Source organism: Schistocerca cancellata, chromosome 2, assembly GCF_023864275.1.
Source record: "Schistocerca cancellata isolate TAMUIC-IGC-003103 chromosome 2, iqSchCanc2.1, whole genome shotgun sequence".
In the NCBI taxonomy this organism is placed as follows: Eukaryota; Metazoa; Arthropoda; class Insecta; order Orthoptera; family Acrididae; genus Schistocerca; species Schistocerca cancellata.
Window position 1 is genome coordinate 223,887,048 of NC_064627.1, and position 20,953 is coordinate 223,908,000.

The 20,953-nt window shown below is 39.0% G+C and overlaps 1 protein-coding gene across 3 annotated transcripts in view; it reads right to left on the reverse strand.

The window, feature by feature from the left end:
* Nucleotides 1–7,480: 7,480 nt before the first annotated feature.
* Nucleotides 7,481–20,953, reverse strand: part of LOC126161549 (serine/threonine-protein kinase 26) — a 649,054-nt gene continuing 635,581 nt past the window's right edge. For all 3 annotated transcript variants that reach the window (XM_049917483.1, XM_049917484.1, XM_049917482.1), the window contains one exon: nt 7,481–11,543. In XM_049917483.1, coding sequence (XP_049773440.1) covers nt 11,531–11,543 — 13 coding nt within the window. In that variant the 3' untranslated portion in view covers nt 7,481–11,530. The remainder of the gene's footprint in view (nt 11,544–20,953) is intronic.

Genomic DNA, 20,953 nt, shown 5'->3' on the forward strand with positions numbered 1-20,953 from the left:
CGCACTTTTTGAGAATATTACGCTTTCTATACAAAAATAACTGACTACTGAAGTTTCCTGTTTAGGATACAAAGTATACCAGGATGTAATTGCATTTCAAACTTTTAATTATAATTAAAATTGTTGCTAATCTGTTTACTCCAGGCCAGCTGTAAAAATGGTAATTATGTATATCCGATGAAACATCAACAGAATTAATCAAAGTGATCTATACTACGAAGTGAGCACCCCAGAAGCCGAAACCTGTTGCAATTGCAGGCTGCCTACCTAATGACTACAAGGAGCAAAAAATTTTTGATACTTTCTGTAATTACAAGCATAATTTATAAATTTAAGATGCTGTCATAGTCTACTCTTAAAGAGATATAACCTTATGGTAAAACTTGAACACTTCAAGGCAAGTATTACAGTTAGAAACAGTGCAGGTGTTGTGGGGCAGCATATCTCATGGCACACAAATACCCGGACTTCATCCATCCATTATTTGAGACTGAGTGCACCTGATGACTTCCAACTAAATATATACATAATTTCAAGTCTTTGCAAAACATTTCCTTGCTGAGATTCCCCACAAGATGATTAAAGGAAAAAAAGTTTATCACTTACTACATTTTCACTGTTCATGCAGTAAATCTTCAGCATCAAGCATGATGTCTTGATTTATTACTTTTTTACTATCAACTCTATTCACAACACAGTTTGCAGTCAATATGCACATCTACAACTGTATGTCTCTGCAAAAATTACATCACTGTATGGCACATACAGTTCAGGAGTTATGACATCAGACATTTAGATATGCGAAAACTAGCTTCTGCTTAAAATGGGGTACAAATTACCCACACTATACTCATCCAGTCTTTGATAGTTGTTCCCTCTGCCCTGCCCTTTAACCCACCAGAAATTGTATGTAGCCATTCTTGAGTAGTACTAGAGTGTTCACAATTCCCACTTTATCAGATCACAGGAAGATGTTGAAGTTGTTTAGAAGTACACGGCTAAATTTATTACTGGTCTTTTTGGGTAGAGCAAGGGTGCTGTGGTAATACTCCATACATGTATATTAACTGAAGTAGCTCTTTTTGCTGAAAATGCAAGCATTATTCTCAGTGCTACAGAAGGTAAACAGCACTTTCTTGGATGTTATAAACTGGTCATCTGCAAGTGGACATTCACTAAACATGGGTAAAACACATCACATACACTTCTTTACTGCAGTAAAACCTTAGTTCCTCCTCAACAATAACTCGTGGAAAAATCAACAAACAAAATTTATTTTACAAAACTGTTTGGTAAACATAATGATTTGAACTTGTGTTATCAAACTGCTACATTTAACTACTTTCCCACTGTGGGCAACAACATACTTATGCCTTCATGTCAAAAACAAGAATAATTCTATATGGTATCTATTCCATGATCTGTTGGAGACAGCTCTTTAGGTTGCAGAGAGAAATGACTAACTCACACTGCATTAATTCTCTTATGAAGCTGTTGCCAACAATCAGTCACAACATGCAAGAAAACAATTTCCACGGATATTCTACTATCACAGAAGGGAATGAAGCATGCAGTCATAAAAACCTTTCATCTTTTTCCCCATAACTTGCAAGTGTTTAAGTTCAAAAACACTCATTTCTCCTCCCTTCCCAAACAGCTAATATTTTTTCCCTGTTCACAAATGTTATGACAATTTTTTTCAGTATCACTTACAAAAGCCTCAATGTTTGGAAGATGCTCATAACTGAACCAATGTTATACTTTCACACTGACACAACTACCATGATGATTTAGCTGTACATTAAAGGATTCAGTGTACCATGGTATCGTATAACATAGAGCTGAAGAGTTTTATGACTTCTGGCCTTTCTCCCTCCCTCCTGTAAACTCTGGTCTCATTCCTAAAACTACATTAGCTCGATTCCATTCAAAAACATATTTTCAGGCCTTTAAAAGGATTTGGAAATACTCACCATCTTAAAAAATATTTTCTGTATGTCCATGGCTTTCTCTTCCTTTACAGTTTTGTTTTTAACTTTTTAACGGAAATATCTCAATAAAAACCTCCAGTACTTGCTAAATTGGCTTGCTGTCTTTGCCAACTCCTGCATGACATTCAAGAACTTTACTTCATCTGTTAACTAACTTTTATTTCCACAATTTTTTTAAAGTTTCAACAATATTATGAACAAGAGAGATTGCTACTCACCATAAATGTGACACAGTGAGTTTCAGACAAACCCAATGAAAAGACTGTTACACATTTACCTTTCAGCCATAGCCTTCTTCAGAAAAAAAATATTCACACAAACAAGCATACCCACACACATGACTGATATCTCCGGCCAGAATGCAACAGTACTGTGTCAAGCAGAAGGAGCAATCCAAATTGGGTTGGGGAAGGGGGAGGGATAGCAGGGATATGGGTGAGGCAAGAGGAGTCAGCACTGTCTGGCGGAGTGTGCAAGGAATAGGTGGCAGGACAAGGTTGCCAGGGGCAGCTTCGAGAGGCTGTGGGGGAGTGTGAGGGAAATGGGGAGCAGGAAAAAAAGTGGAGAAGAGAAGGGGAAAAGACTGGTGCATGCATTGGCAGACAGCAGCGCACAATGAGGTTGAGACGATGTGAATTCAGAGGTGGTGATAGGGCACAGAGGTTGGAAACTGTTGGGCGGAGGGTGTAGGTACAGTAGGTTAACATAGGTTGAGGCCAGGATAATGTCAGTAGCAAATTTCAGAAAAACTGGTGGTGGAGGAGAGAATCCAGATGGCCTGGGTTGTGAAGCATCATTGAAATCAAGCACATTATGTTCAGTTGCATGTTTTTGCACAGAATGGTCCACTTTGCTGTTGTCCACAGTTTGGAAGTGGCTACTCATCTGGTGGACAGCTGGTTGGTAGTCATACCGATATAAAATGCTAAGCAATCATTGCAGCAGAGCTGGTATATGTCATGGTTGCTTTCACAGGCAGCCAAGCCCTTATGGGCTATGATAAGCCTCTGATGGGACTGGAATACGAAGTGCTGAGTGGGTGCTTTGGGCAAGTCTTGCACCCAAGTCTTCCATGGGAATATGATCCCTGTGGCAAGGGGTTTGGATTGGGAGTCGCATAGGAATAGCTATGATGTTTTGGAGTTTGTGTGGTGACAGAATACCACTTTAGGGGGTGTGAGAAGGATCTTGGGTACATGTCCCTCATTTCAGGATATTATCGCAGATAAGCAAAGCCCTGACAAAGGATGCAGTTCAGTTGTTCAAGTCCAGACTGGTATTGGGTGATGAATGGGGCACTCTTTGAAGCTGGTTCTTGAGAACGGTGGGAGGATTAGGGTGTGTAGGGATACAGCACAGGAAATCTGTTTGCAGATTAGGTCTGTGACATAGTGCTTGTCTGTGAAGGCCTTTGTGATACCTTCAGCATACTGAGCAAGGGAGTTTTGTAACTCCTCGTATGACATCCTCAGGTGGCCATGGTCACACTATGCAGGGGGATTTTTTGGTGTGGAAGGAATGGCAACTGTTGAAGTGCAGGTACTGTTGGTGGTTGGCAGGTTTAATGTGGACAGAAATGTGGATGGAGCCATCCAACAGGAGGAGGTCAATATCCAGAAAGGTGGCAAGAGTGGTTGAGGAGGACCAGGTGAAGCAGTTTTTGAGAGAAGGTGTTGAAGTTGTGAAGGAATCAGGATGTATCCTGACCCTGAGTCCAGATCATAAAAAGGTCACCAATGAACCTGAACCAGTCTAAGGGTTTGGCAGACTAGGAAGGTTTCCTCTAGATGGCCCATAAACAGGCTGGAATAGGAGGGTTCCATGCAGTTGCCCATGGCTGTGTCACAGATTTGTTTGTATACTTTTCCATCAAAGGAGAAGTATCTGTGTGTCAGGATAAAGTAAGTGATGTTTATTATGATTGAGGTGATGGTTTAGAGTGTGAAGGATGGCGAGAGAGGTAGTGTTCAATAGCAGCAAGAACATGGGCATGAGGGATGTTGGCGTATAGGGAAGTGGTGTCAACAGTGACGAGTAGGAATCCAAGATATAAAGGGGTGGGGTTAGTGGAGAGTCGCTGAAGGAAGTGGTTAGTTACCTATGGTGTGGGAGGCTAGATTATAGGCTACTGGTTGGAGGTATTGCTCAATGAGGGTCGAAATTCTTTCAGCCGGGGCACAATAACCAGTTACAGTGGGGTGTCCAGGATTGTTGGATTTGTGGATTTTGGGGAGCACATACAGGTTGTCTTGTGAAAGTTGCCCAGGAAGGTTCTGTGAGTATAGCTGCATGGCCTCCACCACATCCACATCCATTGGCAGCTGCCACACCCAACTCTCAGACAATAATCTGACAGTAGTCGGCTGCAAGCACACTTCCCTGTGTTAAGCATAAACAATATTGCCATCTGATCATCAAACTTAAGCTTACCTTTATTTACAGCAGTTACTCAAAATGATGTCCCTCTGTGGTAAGAGCAGCCCGACATCTCCTGAACACATCAGCAAACACTTGATGAATTTCGGCCGCCAAAGTCTGGGAAATGACTAGCCAAACCCTGTCTTTCAACTCTTCAAGCATGTGGATACTGGTTGCTTACACCTTGTCTTTTAATATTCACCAATGATAAGAATCACACGGATTTAGATCTGGAGAACAGGGAGGTAAGTCAACCATCCTATCATCAAAAACAGTTTGTATTGCTTAACTGCATAAAACCCTCCTGCATCCACATCATGCAGAGGTTGTTGATGTAATTCACGAGGATTTCCGGAGCTCCAGTATCCATTGCTCTAATAATTTATGTACCCTGATAAATGTAGCCATGCTTTGTCAGAAAAAAGTATCTCAGGATCATCTTCCCCATCATAAAGAGACTGAGACATCCAGTTACAATAATGACATCAAGCAACAGTATCCGAGTTCCTCAGATGACGCATTACCATTATTCTGTATGGTTTCAGTTTCAGTTTGTGCACAGCTCTGCGAGCAGATGCTCTTGGCACACCAATCTGAAGTGCCAAATGGTGTAGAGATTTTCTCGAACTTCTTTTCAAGGCATCCCCTCTCTCGTCTAATTTATATTCAGTTAAGACACTAGGTTTTCTGGGCCTTCATTTCTGTAACACAGACCCAGACCTTCTGAGATTTTTTCCCTAATCTGCATATTTTTGAATCATTGGGAACATGCAGATTGGGAAATTTTCATATGGATTCAAGCTGACATTCCACATGATTCTGTTTTTACGTAGTTCAACACAAGAAAAACTTCCATACCCAATGGAAACTCAACAGGAAACTCAAAAGCAAACACCCAAACACTCAGTCACACAGTATAGAATACACATGCATGGTGTTGTTGTCCAAGGATCAGGCCTAACGACATACAAGCAGGGAAAGCGGCTGACTCAGAGCAGTTGCAATAGTACGTCTACTGACGATCTCTGAAGTGGTGAAACTTGACAAAAAAACTCAAAACAACAGTACACTCAGTCACACACTGTAGGGGACACGCAAAAAGTATTGTGTCCCAAGAACTACACTTAGTAAAAACCAGCAGACGCAGCAGCAACATCTGGCAAATGTGCTGCATGACCCGCGGACCCCTCTCAAGTGTCTTCTGTCAGACACCCTGTAGGAGGTGAGTGTACAGGGTGTCAGAAAGGTGAGGTTAGAAATAGATTCACGGGAGAGGTTTTAGGAAGGAGCTAAGGCTTTAAGCAGGCATTGGAGATTATGTTGGTTTCCTGGGATGGGATCACTCTGCCAGAGTTTATACATGGAGTAGTCAGACAATTGGCAGAGGCTTCCACCATGTGGTTAATGTGATTCACGACAGTGGTGGAACCTTTGTCTGCAGATAGGACGATTAGGTCAAGATTTGTTTTGAGGTTGTGTATGGTTGTCCTTTTTTCTGCGATAAGGTTGGTGTTCTCAGGATGGGACCTGTGGAAGGATGGTCAGGCCAAGATGGAGTAAGGATTTCATGGAAGGTTATCAGGGGATTGCTAGGTGGGAGGAGGGAAAGCTCAAAGTTGGATAATGGTATGAACTGGGAGAAGCAGGGTTCAATTTTGGGATTATGTTGTCTTTGGCTGGAGAGATTGGTGGCAAAGAAGTGTTTCCATAGCAGGGATTGGGAGGAGGAGAGTACGTCTTTGAGAAGTTCAACATGGTTAGATCTGGCTGTAGGGCTGAAAGTGAGGCCTGACATAGGACAAACTTCTGTAGGGCTGAAGATTTTGGTGGAAAGGTTAGCAACAGAGTTCTGTGATTGTTTCAGCTCTGAATATAGTGGAGTATTGGCAGGGAGTTTTGGGAGATGTAGCAAGTTGAAAAGTCAGCTACGCAGGGTCTAGGTGCTATGTGGAATTGACAGGAAGGAACTCTGGGGAAATGGGTAGGTTAGTGGTTGCTCTTCCAGATGCTGGAGTGCAAGGGATTCCATTTCTGAGATGTGATGCATGTAGTAGGGATTGCACACTAGCAGTATCTGCAAAGGGATCAGAATTGGTTCTGGGGATGCCTGCATCATGAAGATGTGTGTTTGCAGTACCAGACTTGTGAGAGACAGGGACTGGTAGTATCTGGAAAGATTAAGGTTATTGTGAAAGGAGGAGTGGAATCCACAGAAAGGAATTTTTATGGTGAGGCCATTGGGGGAGGGGGAATTCGATGGTTTAGATATCATTTAACGAACAGGGTGTGGGACTGGGTTTTAGCCAGGGACAGGGATACTTTTCTGAACTGATACAGAAAGATGGAACAGGATGGAACAGCAGTTCACTGTAGCAGGGATGGCATAGGGGAAATTTTAAATGACAAAGAAAATGAGCAAATGAATGTGTTGGAGGTTGTGAGGGGAGCTGAATAACAGAAAAGGACATGTAAAACTATTTATAGATAAACAAAAATACACACAATTACATAAAAATATGCAAAAAAGGCCACAAATACATAAAAATTCCCACAAATGCCCTAAAAACATACATGGGAAAAATGGATGGAACGGATGATGCATAGGATTATGCTGTCCCTGTCAGTGTGATTGCTGAGTGATGGTTCTAATATTTTTTAAAATATTGTGTTTAGTAGTCTCATTTTTCTATAAGACAGTACTTTCACATTTCTCTCATCCTTTCATACCATTTTCTTTAAATGTATTCTGCACCTAATGTTGGCTTGAATACCACATCATTTTAGTAGGCGTGGTGCTGATGGACATGGCATGCCCTTGCCTTCTTCCAACCTCTGAACTTGCTTACCCACCCGATTAAAGGTGGTCTACATTTAAATTCTGATTCAAAATTATAGGGCAACTCAGTATTTTTAACATATACAATAAATGCCAGAGATGAAAGACACAATAACTGACAACATACCATGGGAAAGACTGAGGATGGAATCAAAAACCTTAGGACTTGTAGCCTGACACCTATGTAACCACTAGGCTGCACAAAGCATTACACAAAATGAATAAATGCTATACATGTTGGTCATACACATAATTTATTATTTTTATTTATGTTTCTGTACAACCAGATCTTGTTTTCAAGATTACTTTGTGTTACATATTCACCTTAGTGTACAGAAATCACCCAGTAATGAACTTTACAGATGTTAAAATCCACAATCATGACAAATGCTACAAGTTTCTATCCATGTCTGAACTTCTCCTATGGAGAGAAACATAAACAATTAATCTTCAACAATAATTAGTGTACAAGTTTAACATTTAATATTAAAGCATCTGCCTTGAAGAAAAATCATAATTTGTATTTTAAAACGACTGACTGAATATTTTTCAGTTAAGTGCAAACTTGACAACAATACAGCATATGTTTTAGTACAGTGTGTCAAGTTCAGCTTTAATGTATGTACATGTTAAAGGAAAATATTAAGATGTTACTCTCAGGGGGGCCACAGGACATTACATAAGTTTGTAAACTTGCACTTTTATCACAGAAATTGCATAATTCCTTCATGTACATAAAGAACAATCACCATTATTCACTGCATTATACTGTTTTTTTCACAAACTGCATACACAATAAAATAATCAACATTATAATTACGTATTTACAAAATTACATTTCAGTGTCAACAGCTGCATGATTCACATTGTACACACATGCATGGAATCACTCATTGGCACTTTCCAAGGGCAGAATGTGGCTTATAATCAACTATCACATGTTCCTTCTTCAATAATACTGGAAAGTGGTCCATATCAAGCAATGCAGAGTTGGTCTTTAGCATATGCACTGATAAAGAGAGCCACTACCTTTAATCTGCTGTTTAAGATTCACACAAGCATTCAGACAGAACTGTTCAAACTCTCTCTCTCTCTCTCTTACACACACACACACACACACACACACACACACACACACACTGGCTATGAAGAGTTGACTTGTGGAATAACTGTCAGTAACATGTTTGTACTCTCCAATTTATGCTATTTTAATCATTTACATGCTGTGTAAACACACAGACTTTTTTTACACATAAAACATAACAGTATTCTGTGTAATAGTACAGGAGAAACTACACTAACAGAACTCTAATGCATCACGTAAGTATGAATAGACATATAACAACAATCCTCTTTTCCGTAAAATGAAAACAAAATTATTATCTGATAGTAAATCACATTTCTCAAGAATCTTCCATTAGTCTGCTAATAACTAACTGAATATGTGTAGTGACACGAATCAGCAAGACTCTCTTAAGCAGAAATCTATATTATCAAAACACTGATCTAGTTCCCACATTTCCACATCAAGATGATCAGCATTCAGTCTGTGGTCATACTAAACAAACATCTGGTGATTTCTCTAGATTATATTTACATCACCTAAAAAAATACAGTTTTGTGATAAGAAAAAAAATATGGACAAGTCTCCCTAATAGTCTGAATCTACATTTACATATTTACATTAATACATGGAAGAAAGGTCTCTCTCTCTCTCTCTCTCTCTCTCTCTCTCTCTACTCTAAACACACACAGAAAACTGACTGTTACAAAAAAAGTAAAGAAACTGAGTGTGGCAAAAAATTAACTATATTTTCTGTAAAGAGTGGGCATGAGCTTATGAGGCACCCTCCGAAATTCAGTGACATTGTATGACTGGTTTCCCATATATAGTTAATCAAGTCTACAATACCTTCCTTAGTTCCAAGATTTTTTTCCACTACTGGTAAATAGAAAATACTTACAAATAGAATTTAGTACAGTTGGAACAAGAAAACATCGAAATACCAAATTCGAAACAAAACTTTCTGGAAATTTAAAGTAGTCTAATAAAAATATTTACTGTACATAATAATCAACACACACAAAATTGCGAGTAATTTTTACTTAAAATGATGTGAGCAATACCCGAGGAGGTACAAATGCGTTCTGCAATTGGTCTCTCTCGTAACTAACATACATAGTTTTAAAATGTGGACACAAGTTACCATAAAGTCTTTACAGAGACATAATACTGCACAATACATAGGTTTCTGAAATTACAGATGAAGTTCCGAACAAAGAACAATCAACATTGCTTAAATTATTAATTTTCTTCCGTTTCTTATGCAACAGATTTACAGAGACATGCTCACTTCTGCAGCCACTCTGCAATGGGGGAAAAAGCATTCACATTCACACTAAAGTTGCTCTCATTACTCAAAGAAGAACCATCCAGCTAACAAACCAACAAGTCCCTTAGTGTTTCCTATTTATCAATCAAAACTTCATCTATGAGTTGTGTATTAGTCTTTCCTCATCTACTTGAACAATCCAACCCTATGTTTCCCACACTCTCTTTTACCAAAAATTGTTTGTTTGTAAACAGAAAACAGGAAGACAACATTATTTAAGAAAACTACTAAAGATAAGAAACTGTATTTAGAAATCATTACTATCAGTTTCTAGCTGGATAAGCTGTGGTGCACAGAAATGGCAGTCTACGATTTTGAGGAGTTCTCTTCTTTCCCAGCTTCAAAAATCACCTGTCTACTCATTCTATTGTCTCACTATGATATGTTTTACCACTGCATTAAATAAAAAAATTGGGTACTGATGAACAGATCAGCCATTTCTTAGTATTTCACACTAAATTATCCTCAAATAAATGTAAATTGGACTTATCACTTATAATAATGTGTTGATGGCAGGAACACTAACTACTTACACTGCTTTTGAAATTGAGGCACCCTTTCTCAGAAGATGAAGAGAACAAAAGACACAAGATGACACAAAGAGTGATAAATCAAGCACACACGACAAAGTTAAGCAAGCCACCCTTGTTGTTCTTTTTGCTCTGTCACATTTTCTGATTTCTCTCCTGAGAAGAGCATCTCAGTTTTCAAATTCCTGAGAGTGGATTGTCAGTAGTTTTATGCCCACCTCAACCTGAATATTACTTCAACTAATGGTAGCTTGGCTCAATTATTGACCTTTATTCTTAAGTTTTTTTGGTTTTGACATTCTAGCAATAACATGAACACTTCAAATTCTTATTCTTTACTTTCATTAGTTCATAAAATACACTATACATATATAACATCATGTAATATGCATTACGACTTTCTATTATTCTGCATACTACCAAGTTACACATCCATTACACTCGTTTTAGATGTCCAAAGCTCTGAGAATCTCAAAATTATATAAACATGGCTGTATTCTCTTGTTCAACTCTCACTGTAAATATTCTGAATATAATGTATGAATATTAATGACATTCTGCTGCAGACTGAACATTTTTAAATGTCTGTGTTGGTTATATTACATGCTTGCACAAGAATGAATGTCAAATATGCAAAGAAGAAAAACCTGCCAATCACTCTGATTCGAATCTCTTATTTTTCAATATGTGAAAAATATACTTGTCTCATATGTATCTCACTACATACCAATATTTACAAAGTTTTGCATCCAAAAACATGTGAAGCACACAAAATGAACACAGTGTTAATGCATGTTGAGCCAGTATCAAAAATAAACGTCTTTGCTCTCAAACACTGAAAGAAGTCAGAGATATCTGCTTTTAACTCACTCCTGCATTTTTTTAAAGCAGCAAGAAAGTTAATCAAACATATGATATAAAAAATTATAGACAGAAGCACAAAACTGGAAATGACCACGACAACTCGGTGCTTCTATATTCTTAGCTTCTTAGTCACATTCAAACCTACTACTGAATAGAATGTTTTGCTTTGACAGGCAAACTTATTTGGGTGATCACCGAAATAAATGCAATTTCAGAATAATTTTTCAAATTATTACATAAATTCTAAATTTTGATATTTCGATGTTTGCATCTGGATCAAGCACAAATTAATAGGTTTAATTTTAATACAAAGTCAAAATATAAATATTTATTTGTCTGTCTATTCATCATAAATAAATTCCATATTTTGAAACATGTAACTGATATTAAGGAACGTTTCTTTATACAAGATTCAATGGTATTTGTAGTAAAAACCATTTTGAGGACCTGAGTTGGATGAACAGCTGCAATGTGCAGCTTATCAGGCAGCCAACACATTTATGTGGAGTCCCTGCAACAGGAAGAAAAGACCTCATGTTACATTACTGACAAAATAAAATATACTGAAAAGTGCAGGAGGGAGGTTGGACCTATAGGAAGGATATAAAATTCATTTAAAATAAACTTCACCCAAAGAGACATAATATGGCCAAAAGTGTCAAATATTTACTAGCAGTGTGTATTTTTGCTGGTGCACTACAACATTTTTTCAAAGTTAACAACAAAGCTGAAAAGATTAAGAAATGAGAAAATAAGGAAGAGAATGCCTCCCACCTCCTGCTACTTTTCCTCTTACTGTCAAATCATAAAACTAGAATTATCAGTTACTATGACCAATCTCCTTTATAAATTGCTGATAACTGCTTGTAAATTTCAATGAATGTGCTCCATTAGCAGTATAATACCACAACAATAAATTATACTAACAAATCATAATTTACATTACATTCAAAATATAATGAGTGTCTGGAACTGCCAAAGAAAATAAAATGAACACATAAAAACCAATGCAAATTCATATATAACACTATGAAAAAGATAACATCTTCCTCAGTGTTCATAGCTGTGCCCTTACATTCGACACCATGTGGCATTCATAACTGAAATTGGATATTTATGACGAATGACTTAGTGACTGAGAGCTACTATACCAACATTTCATATGTAACACCTCAATCTGTAGGAGAAATTATGTTTAAAATTTAAGGACTGTTATTACCCAAAAGAACATTCTTTGTGGGACATCATTCACCAGTTCAAATCTTTATGATGTAACTTCACCAACAGAGCACCTAAAAATTCATTAACAGTGTGGACTATATGAATATAGGCAGCCAACCAAGAAAGTTCCATTGATGGAGCTGTACAAGTGTACTGTGCCTGCAAGTAGAGTTGCAAGCTTTATACGTACTACAATCAAATGCCACATAATTTTGTAGGAATACTTGTTGTACAGTTCTCTTAAAAGATAAGGTTGTTAATGGTGGCATTGCTTCTGTTGGAGCATGTTCTGTCTTTCCTTGGTTTAAGGACAGGGACCAAAATTGTTTCCCTCCACAATTTGGGTACTGTACAAGCATATTCTCTCTTTGGTACTGTACAGGCATATTCTCTCTTTCAGACTGAAGACTAGATTATTTAATAATATAAACTGTTATACATGGGACTTCATGATGTCACGACCTTCCAGCAAGCAGAAATTCCAGAGTGTGTTACACAGACACTACATAAAAACCACCAAGGCATATGAGGGGAAGCAAAGAAAGGGCCAAAATCATATTGGCCCTAAGCTACCCATCACCAATAGTCATCAAACTGAAACCTGAGCTTTTTCTTGCAATACGTTTCTGTGATTTCAAATTGGATCTGAGCACAATTTGGTTTCTGAAGTTACTGCATTTTACAGTTGGTGATTACACTTTTCGTGGCCTCAATCCGTCATTAGTATAAGAGATACAGAAATTTAGAAGTGGCTTCAATCCGTCATTAGTATCAGAGATTCAGAAATTTAAAAAATTCCTGGAGGTTAAAGTCTGACTTGGAGCCCAATGACATATTCTAATAACCAGTGCTTTCTGCTTTGGGATACTGTAACAATGTTTGCCACGCATAGCAGCACAGGCACTTCACTATTAAGATTGGATCAGCTTTCACCTGTAAGACGATTCATTCAGGAGTCTTCACTCAAGAAATACATGTATCCAACACACACAACAGTGTCTAACTTAGTCTAATTGTTTGGATTTCTTTTGAGTGGGGTGTGCTTTATTTAATAAACAACAGTCAACCTCACAAACATTGATTCAACATAGCTGTATCAACTTGAGCTACATGAAGTGACTCATGCTCATGAATCATCCCTGACTGTACTAAATCAAGAAGAGGGAAAGATGTGTGATGTGGCTGTTCCCTGCTGCAGGAGGAAGTACTGCTGTAAGTCACATTTTAAAAAGGTAGAACACTACCAACAAGAATTTATCTCTGAATAAATGACTTCTTAATCTCTCAGGTAAAAGTTTAAAAAAAAATGACTGAAGATACATCTGCTTCGGTATCTGTTCCACCACAACAATGTGTTTCTGCACCACTGCACAATGGCTGTTTCTATGCGTGATAACATCAAGTCATCAATGTTTTCTCTCTCTCTCTCTCTCTCTCTCTCTCTCTCTCTCTCTGTCCTGTGTGTGTGTGTGTGTGTGTGTGTGTGTGTGTGTGTGAGTGAGTGAGTGAGAGAGACCTCTAACAAGTGGTTATGATGTCTTGTTTTGTCACATCAGAGGAGAGGGTGTAACATGAGATATCTATTCACTTGATGAACCATTGTAAACTCACTGGAGTCATCTACAAAACCAATAAATACAACAATATGATAGTTGCACTAGTCAGTGAGGCCCTTTTGGTCTAGCTCGATCATATGAAAGTATTCTTGGAGTTCTAAAATATGCCATTAGCTAAAATTTTAAGTTATCATCGTAAGACAGAATCAATGGAAAACAGACAGTAACACGGGTGTAAAAGTCCAAACTGTGTGGGAAATGTAAAATAGCACCGGTCACAAGCATCAACACTCGATCAAAAAAGCACAATTCATCTAGTATTTTAACGTAGAAGATACTTTGATTTATGTAATACTTTACTACAGGAACATGAACTTAACACAGGAAATACAGCTCTCTATGCCTGAAATTTAGTGATATAAATCTGTAGTTCTTATTTAACTATCTAAACGTGAAACTCTCATGTACCTGCTCCAAATGCTTTTAAAGTTTTCTATCCAATAAGAAAAATGCACCTATTAATAAAGATTGTCTGTGCCCAACACAAACAATTTAGAATTCTGATTTGTTCAGCTAACATGTAATGTATGATACGGCGTATGCTGAAAGATCCGTTAACTTTATAGCCACCAGCTGATCACCCAGAGATGAGTTTAGCAGTGACTTTCAGCCACTAGTGTTGGTGTCATTGAGTACAATACCACACTGTGTGATGCTTTTACAAAGCTGTGTTGGTTTATTTGTGTGCAAATAAATGGTCATATAGCAAGAAGTGCACTAATCAAACAGAATTTTTATATCTGTAGAACGCCTACTAAATGACCTGGCAACAAAATTTTTGATTATGCAGGCTGTATCATGTGTTTTAAGCAATCAAAGATTAAAATCAGCCCAGGAGTCTCGTAACAAAAAGTGAGACGTAAGGACCGCCTGACATGTGAGAACACAGAATCTAAAAAAAGTTTCTCTTTTCATCCTGAGACTAGTAAAAAAGGAATCAACTTCAAAAATAAGTGATTGGTAATATTATCCAAACATCTTACCCAAGAGAAAGATACATCCTACATTCATTTTACACAGTTTGACTCCTGAACATGAAAAAGTAAATGCTCCAATAATTAAAACAGTAACTGATTCTCCTCAAAAAATAAAATTTAATTTTGACAAACACTATTATATTGGTACTTTTTCTATTCTTTCTATTCACAGTGAAACCAGTCATGTGGTCCACAAGCTAAGCTGCAACCACTGTGCTGCATTCTACACTCCTGGAAATTGAAATAAGAACACCGTGAATTCATTGTCCCAGGAAGGGGAAACTTTATTGACACATTCCTGGGGTCAGATACATCACATGATCACACTGACAGAACCACAGGCACATAGACACAGGCAACAGAGCCTGCACAATGTCGGCACTAGTACAGTGTGTATCCACCTTTCGCAGCAATGCAGGCTGCTATTCTCCCATGGAGACGATCGTAGAGATGCTGGATGTAGCCCTGTGGAACGGCTTGCCATGCCATTTCCACCTGGCGCCTCAGTTGGACCAGCGTTCGTGCTGGACGTGCAGACCGCGTGAGACGACGCTTCATCCAGTCCCAAACATGCTCAATGGGGGACAGATCCGGAGATCTTGCTGGCCAGGGTAGTTGACTTACACCTTCTAGAGCACGTTGGGTGGCTCGGGATACATGCGGACGTGCATTGTCCTGTTGGAACAGCAAGTTCCCTTGCCGGTCTAGGAATGGTAGAACGATGGGTTTGATGACGGTTTGGATGTACCGTGCACTATTCAGTGTCCCCTCGACAATCAGCAGTGGTGTACGGCTAGTGTAGGAGATCGCTCCCCACACCATGATGCCGGGTGTTGGCCCTGTGTGCCTCGGTCGTATGCAGTCCTGATTGTGGCGCTCACCTGCACGGCGCCAAACACGCATACGACCATCATTGGCACCAAGGCAGAAGCGACTCTCATCGCTGAAGACGACACGTCTCCATTCGTCCCTCCATTCACGCCTGTCGCGACACCACTGGAGGCGGGCTGCACGATGTTGGGGCGTGAGCGGAAGACGGCCTAACGGTGTGCGGGACCGTAGCCCAGCTTCATGGAGACGGTTGCGAATGGTCCTCGCCGATACCCCAGGAGCAACAGTGTCCCTAATTTGCTGGGAAGTGGCGGTGCGGTCCCCTATGGCACTGCGTAGGATCCTACGGTCTTGGCGTGCATCCGTGCGTCGCTGCGGTCCGGTCCCAGGTCGACGGGCACGTGCACTTCCGCTGACCACTGGCGACAACATCGATGTACTGTGGAGACCTCACGCCCCACGTGTTGAGCAATTCGGCGGTACGTCCACCCGGCCTCCCGCATGCCCACTATACGCCCTCGCTCAAAGTCTGTCAACTGCACATACGGTTCACGTCCACGCTGTCGCGGCATGCTACCAGTGTTAAAGACTGCGATGGAGCTCCGTACGCCACGGCAAACTGGCTGACACTGACGGCGGCGGTGCACAAATGCTGCGCAGCTAGCGCCATTCGACGGCCAACACCGCGGTTCCTGGTGTGTCCGCTGTGCCGTGCGTGTGATCATTGCTTGTACAGCCCTCTCGCAGTGTCCGGAGCAAGTATGGTGGGTCTGACACACCGGTGTCAATGTGTTCTTTTTTCCATTTCCAGGAGTGTATGTAGGCATGACAACCAACAAGCTGTCTGTCCACATGAATGGCCACTAACAAACTGCAGCCAAGAAACAAGTAGACCACACTGTTGCTGAACACACTACCAAACATAATCTCCTTCATTTCAATGACTGCTTCACAACCTGTGCCATATGGATCCTTCCCACCAACACCAGCTTTTCTGAATCGCGCAGATGGGAACTTTCCCTGCAATACATCCTACATTCCCGTAACCCTCCTGACCTCAACCTTTGTTATTATTATTTATTTATTTCTCTCTATTTCTCTCCTTCTCTGCTACTTCCCCCACCTCTCCCCACCTCTCCCCTCCCCGCCGCCCAACCTGCAGCACTTCACTGTCTGCCATCCCCACCATACATCCCTCCCCCTCCCTGCCCCAGGCTCCTCCTTTCCCCCACCCAGTCGCCACTCCAATAATACACTGCTGCTGCTGCTCACAGTGTGGTTTCAGTTGCCCGAGACTCCAGTCGTGAGTGTGAGTTGCGTTTGTGTGAGTGTGTGTGTCCGTATGTGTGTCTATTGTTGACAAAGGCCATTAGCCGTAAGCTTTTAAGTGTGAAAATCTTTTTGTTGTACCTATCTGCGACTCAGCATCTCCACTATAGGGTGAGCAGCAACTTCCCTTCTCATAATATTGTTACATTCCATCCTGGATTTTCCATCGTTTGATATTAACTACTTTACATTTAGTGATATCACAGTTTTTTTAAACATATACACAACTGAAAACATTTGCCTTAAACTGGTTAACTGAATCAATTACAGAAAAAGTGGCTCTACAACCATGCACTGTTGAAAGTTTTCAAAAGAAAGCATTGTGATAACTTCAAAGTTCTCTTCTGGGACATTATATCACTAATCCATCAACACTTAACTCTAGTGTCAAAGCAGCCACTCACAATCTATAATTGAAGACTGGTGATTAACTGCCTTCTTTAAAACACGAGACATTTGAAAATATCCTCAATTGCAGCTGGCATGGAAAACTGATTTTCCATTAAATTGTGAAGATATATTTGTATCCTTTCAAAATATCTACATGGCTGACACTTGCCATTCTACGTTTGGTCTTTGTCATCAGTATTAATACAGTTTCATCATTCTAATCATGTGTTTGAAACAGGAACCTAGGACTGTGACCACTGTCTTGCAAAGACCTGTGACCATTATATTACTCAGCCTAGTTTCAAGGTGCACACAAGGGTGTTTCAGTACGCCCTTCCCCTGCGAGTGAAGTATTTTCCCTTCCGTATTTCCCAAAAACTTGCTGATTTCATCACCAAAAATTACTTGTCTCTGATTAATGATACAATCTCTCAAATTCTTCTAACTTGGAATAGAGGTAGTAGTTATACATGGTGATTAGAACTGTTATTGGAATAGACTTCATTGGAAGTAGTGTGTTTTCATTTGACATAACATCTAGAAGCACAGCTACATAAGCAGGAAATAAACTATCATTTTAAGTATCCTCAGAGACTTTCGCGACTGCATACATGAATAAAATGTTCTCGGTTTTCCAGCCACGTCAATTCGAATAAATTCCTCGAGCTTTTGATGGCCATCTCCGTCATTTTAAGATTATATGTAACCCTCATCTTTGTGAAAACAAATCAAAATCGAATTTCAACATTCAGTAATATTCAGTTAATAATGTGAGTAAATCGCTGTCCTCTAATTCATGACATTTTAACATGAGAATGAGGTAAATGCCAAATTTCATTACATTTTGTGAGAAATTACTGTTTTTGTGTTATGTTTCTAAAAAGTGCCTATTTCACATTATTTTTATATAAAATTTTCCTGTCCCTATTCTAAGCAGTTACCTGTGGCTTTCTTCTAGTCCATTTATGCATGTTATTTTAATAAAAGAACTGAGTTATGGATGTTGCAATGGCAATGAGTCTATAAACAATATTTTGTAATAATATTGTGTAGTGGATAGAATCCAGCAGGTACACTTGCTGTGTTTAGCTTCAAAAGTTTGTATAGGTGTGTTTTCTAATATATACACTTGCATATGCAGGCATTCATTTTGTTTTGGAGTTCATTTTTGAACAACACATATTAAATTTTAATTGGCATGAGTGAGTTCTTGCATAATACTCATAATTTTCAAAGAAGTACAAAGGCTACACTTAAAGCAAGGTTAATTTGCCAAAAACACATAAAATATCTAGTACGTTGTACATGATCTTTCATGGTACTTTATAATATTTACAGTATGTTCCTCTGCTTTCTGAGACAAAATCCATGTCTTTTAGCAGTTATCATATGTATCTTTGGATTTGTAATCCCTAACTAGAATACTGTCATCTGTGAGTGAAATCATTCCTTAGGAGCCAGTTGTTTATAATCCTTAATGAATGCAAAAGTGAATGAAGGAAAAATTTCAGTCAGTTGATTAACCCAAAATCTATATAAAAAAGAGGATGGTTAAACTTCAACTATCTAAAAGATTCAATGAGGGCTTGGATTTTGGCTGCAGTATGCGCCTTCAGCATCAAAAAGCATCAGAACTTCTGAAGACAAAATACTACACTACTGTATTTATTTCGGACAGAACACTGGAAAATCATCAATGTCACTGTTTTGCTACAAAAGTCTGACATTAAGTTAACTATTAAAACACCCCATAATGTATTGATACTGTCATGGTATTTTGATTTGTGTTTCCCAGAAAAACACCTTTGAAAACCTCTGTAAGTTTGACTTAGGTAAGTTCACATTTTAATAATTCATACATGCACAATTGACATCAAAATCAGTAAAAAATTCTATGACAGATCATCTGTATCTATTATCAATTGTTCTCATCAAATAACAGATAATCACAGACATATGCTGTGTGTAGTGCTCTTCCTGTCCTTAAAAGCTCTCTCACTCACTTCAGAAGGAATAAATATTAGGGTTCAACATTCCATCAATGATTTTATGTCATCGGAGGCAGACCACATGTCCAACTGCACAAGAAGTTGGAAGGGGAGCCTTTCCCGAGGAGCCATCCCAGCATTTGCTTTGAACAATTTGGAAAAATGAGCGAAAACCCAAATCTCTACAACTGGACAGTGATTTGAACCCTGCTCTTCCCAAATGCAAGATCACTGCCTCAACCACTACGCCATCAAGCTTAGCATCTCGCAACTGATGTTCTCCGGAATAACTCCTTGTGGGCCATACACTTCACTGTGAATTAATGTTCACTATTGACTATCAGTATATTAAACTACTAGCTTACACTCTCTCTCTCTCTCTCTCTCCCCCCCCCCCCCCCCCCATAATTCCCATAATTCATAAGCGGTGTGCTGTATTTTAAAACAAATGCAAAACAAACAGTCATTCTTTTATATGCACTCATATCTGTAAGATATTCAGTACATCACTTAAATGTTTTTTCCCCTCTTCTGGATATATTTGTTACTGAACTTGATCTGATGAGAGAAATGAAGTAAAATACTTGGTACATTGACTCTGTGATGTAATGGAGTGGAGTGGAGTGGAGTGGAGTGGAACAGGAAAATGGAGGAGGGAAAGGGGAATTAAGAAAGTGGTTAGAAAAGGGTGAATTAGGTTTTAAACCTGTACTATCTTCACAAATTGTGTGTCCATTTCTTCTTAGACTTTCTTATGTCTCACTTACCTGCCACTTGTAAATTAATGCTAATTTTGGAAGTTTGTGCATGTATTTATATCTGATCTTTTGGTACTAAATTACACCTTACATTAGACCTAGTTATGGCCATTCTCCCACAGATTTATTTGACATATGGTCTCCTTATGTGTAAGCTCCAGTTTGTCACAGAAATTTTATTTCTGCACATTGAGGCCATCTGCATAACAAAGTACTGGGAAAGCCATGATTGTACAATATTCTTTTCAAGCCAAACCTAACATTTCAAATAGCAGAAAGCTAATGTATGTTACAAATTCAAATTTTCCATCACAGTGTCTTGCTTTCATATCAGATCTCTGCTACATGAAACTGAACATTTCAGTCTTAGTTTTAAAGATTTCAACATCAAATTGTTTCTCGAGATCATGGTCAATCTAGTGGTGTGCATTCATAAGTCAATTTTTTCATACAGAATTAAGCATATATGAGCAAAGGGAAAATTTCTGTTAGAATTATGATGGTGCTGGGCAATTTTCTTTTTTCCCAATACGTTGGAATAGTGAATATATAAAGTATCAGCTTCATCTGCAAATAGTTTCACATACATGACTTTTTGTAACACATACATGGCTTTTTGTACATCTCTCATTCAAAAGTATAACAGGAACAGAAACTACTGGATGGAGCAATACGTGAAATAAGGGAAAGACAACCAGTCACCTATAGCGGGTTGATGTGTGGAGCACAGTAACACGTAACAGAAAATACAATCACACCAGCTTTTTGGCACCAGCTATTTTTCCAGCAATAATACACACATTATCACACA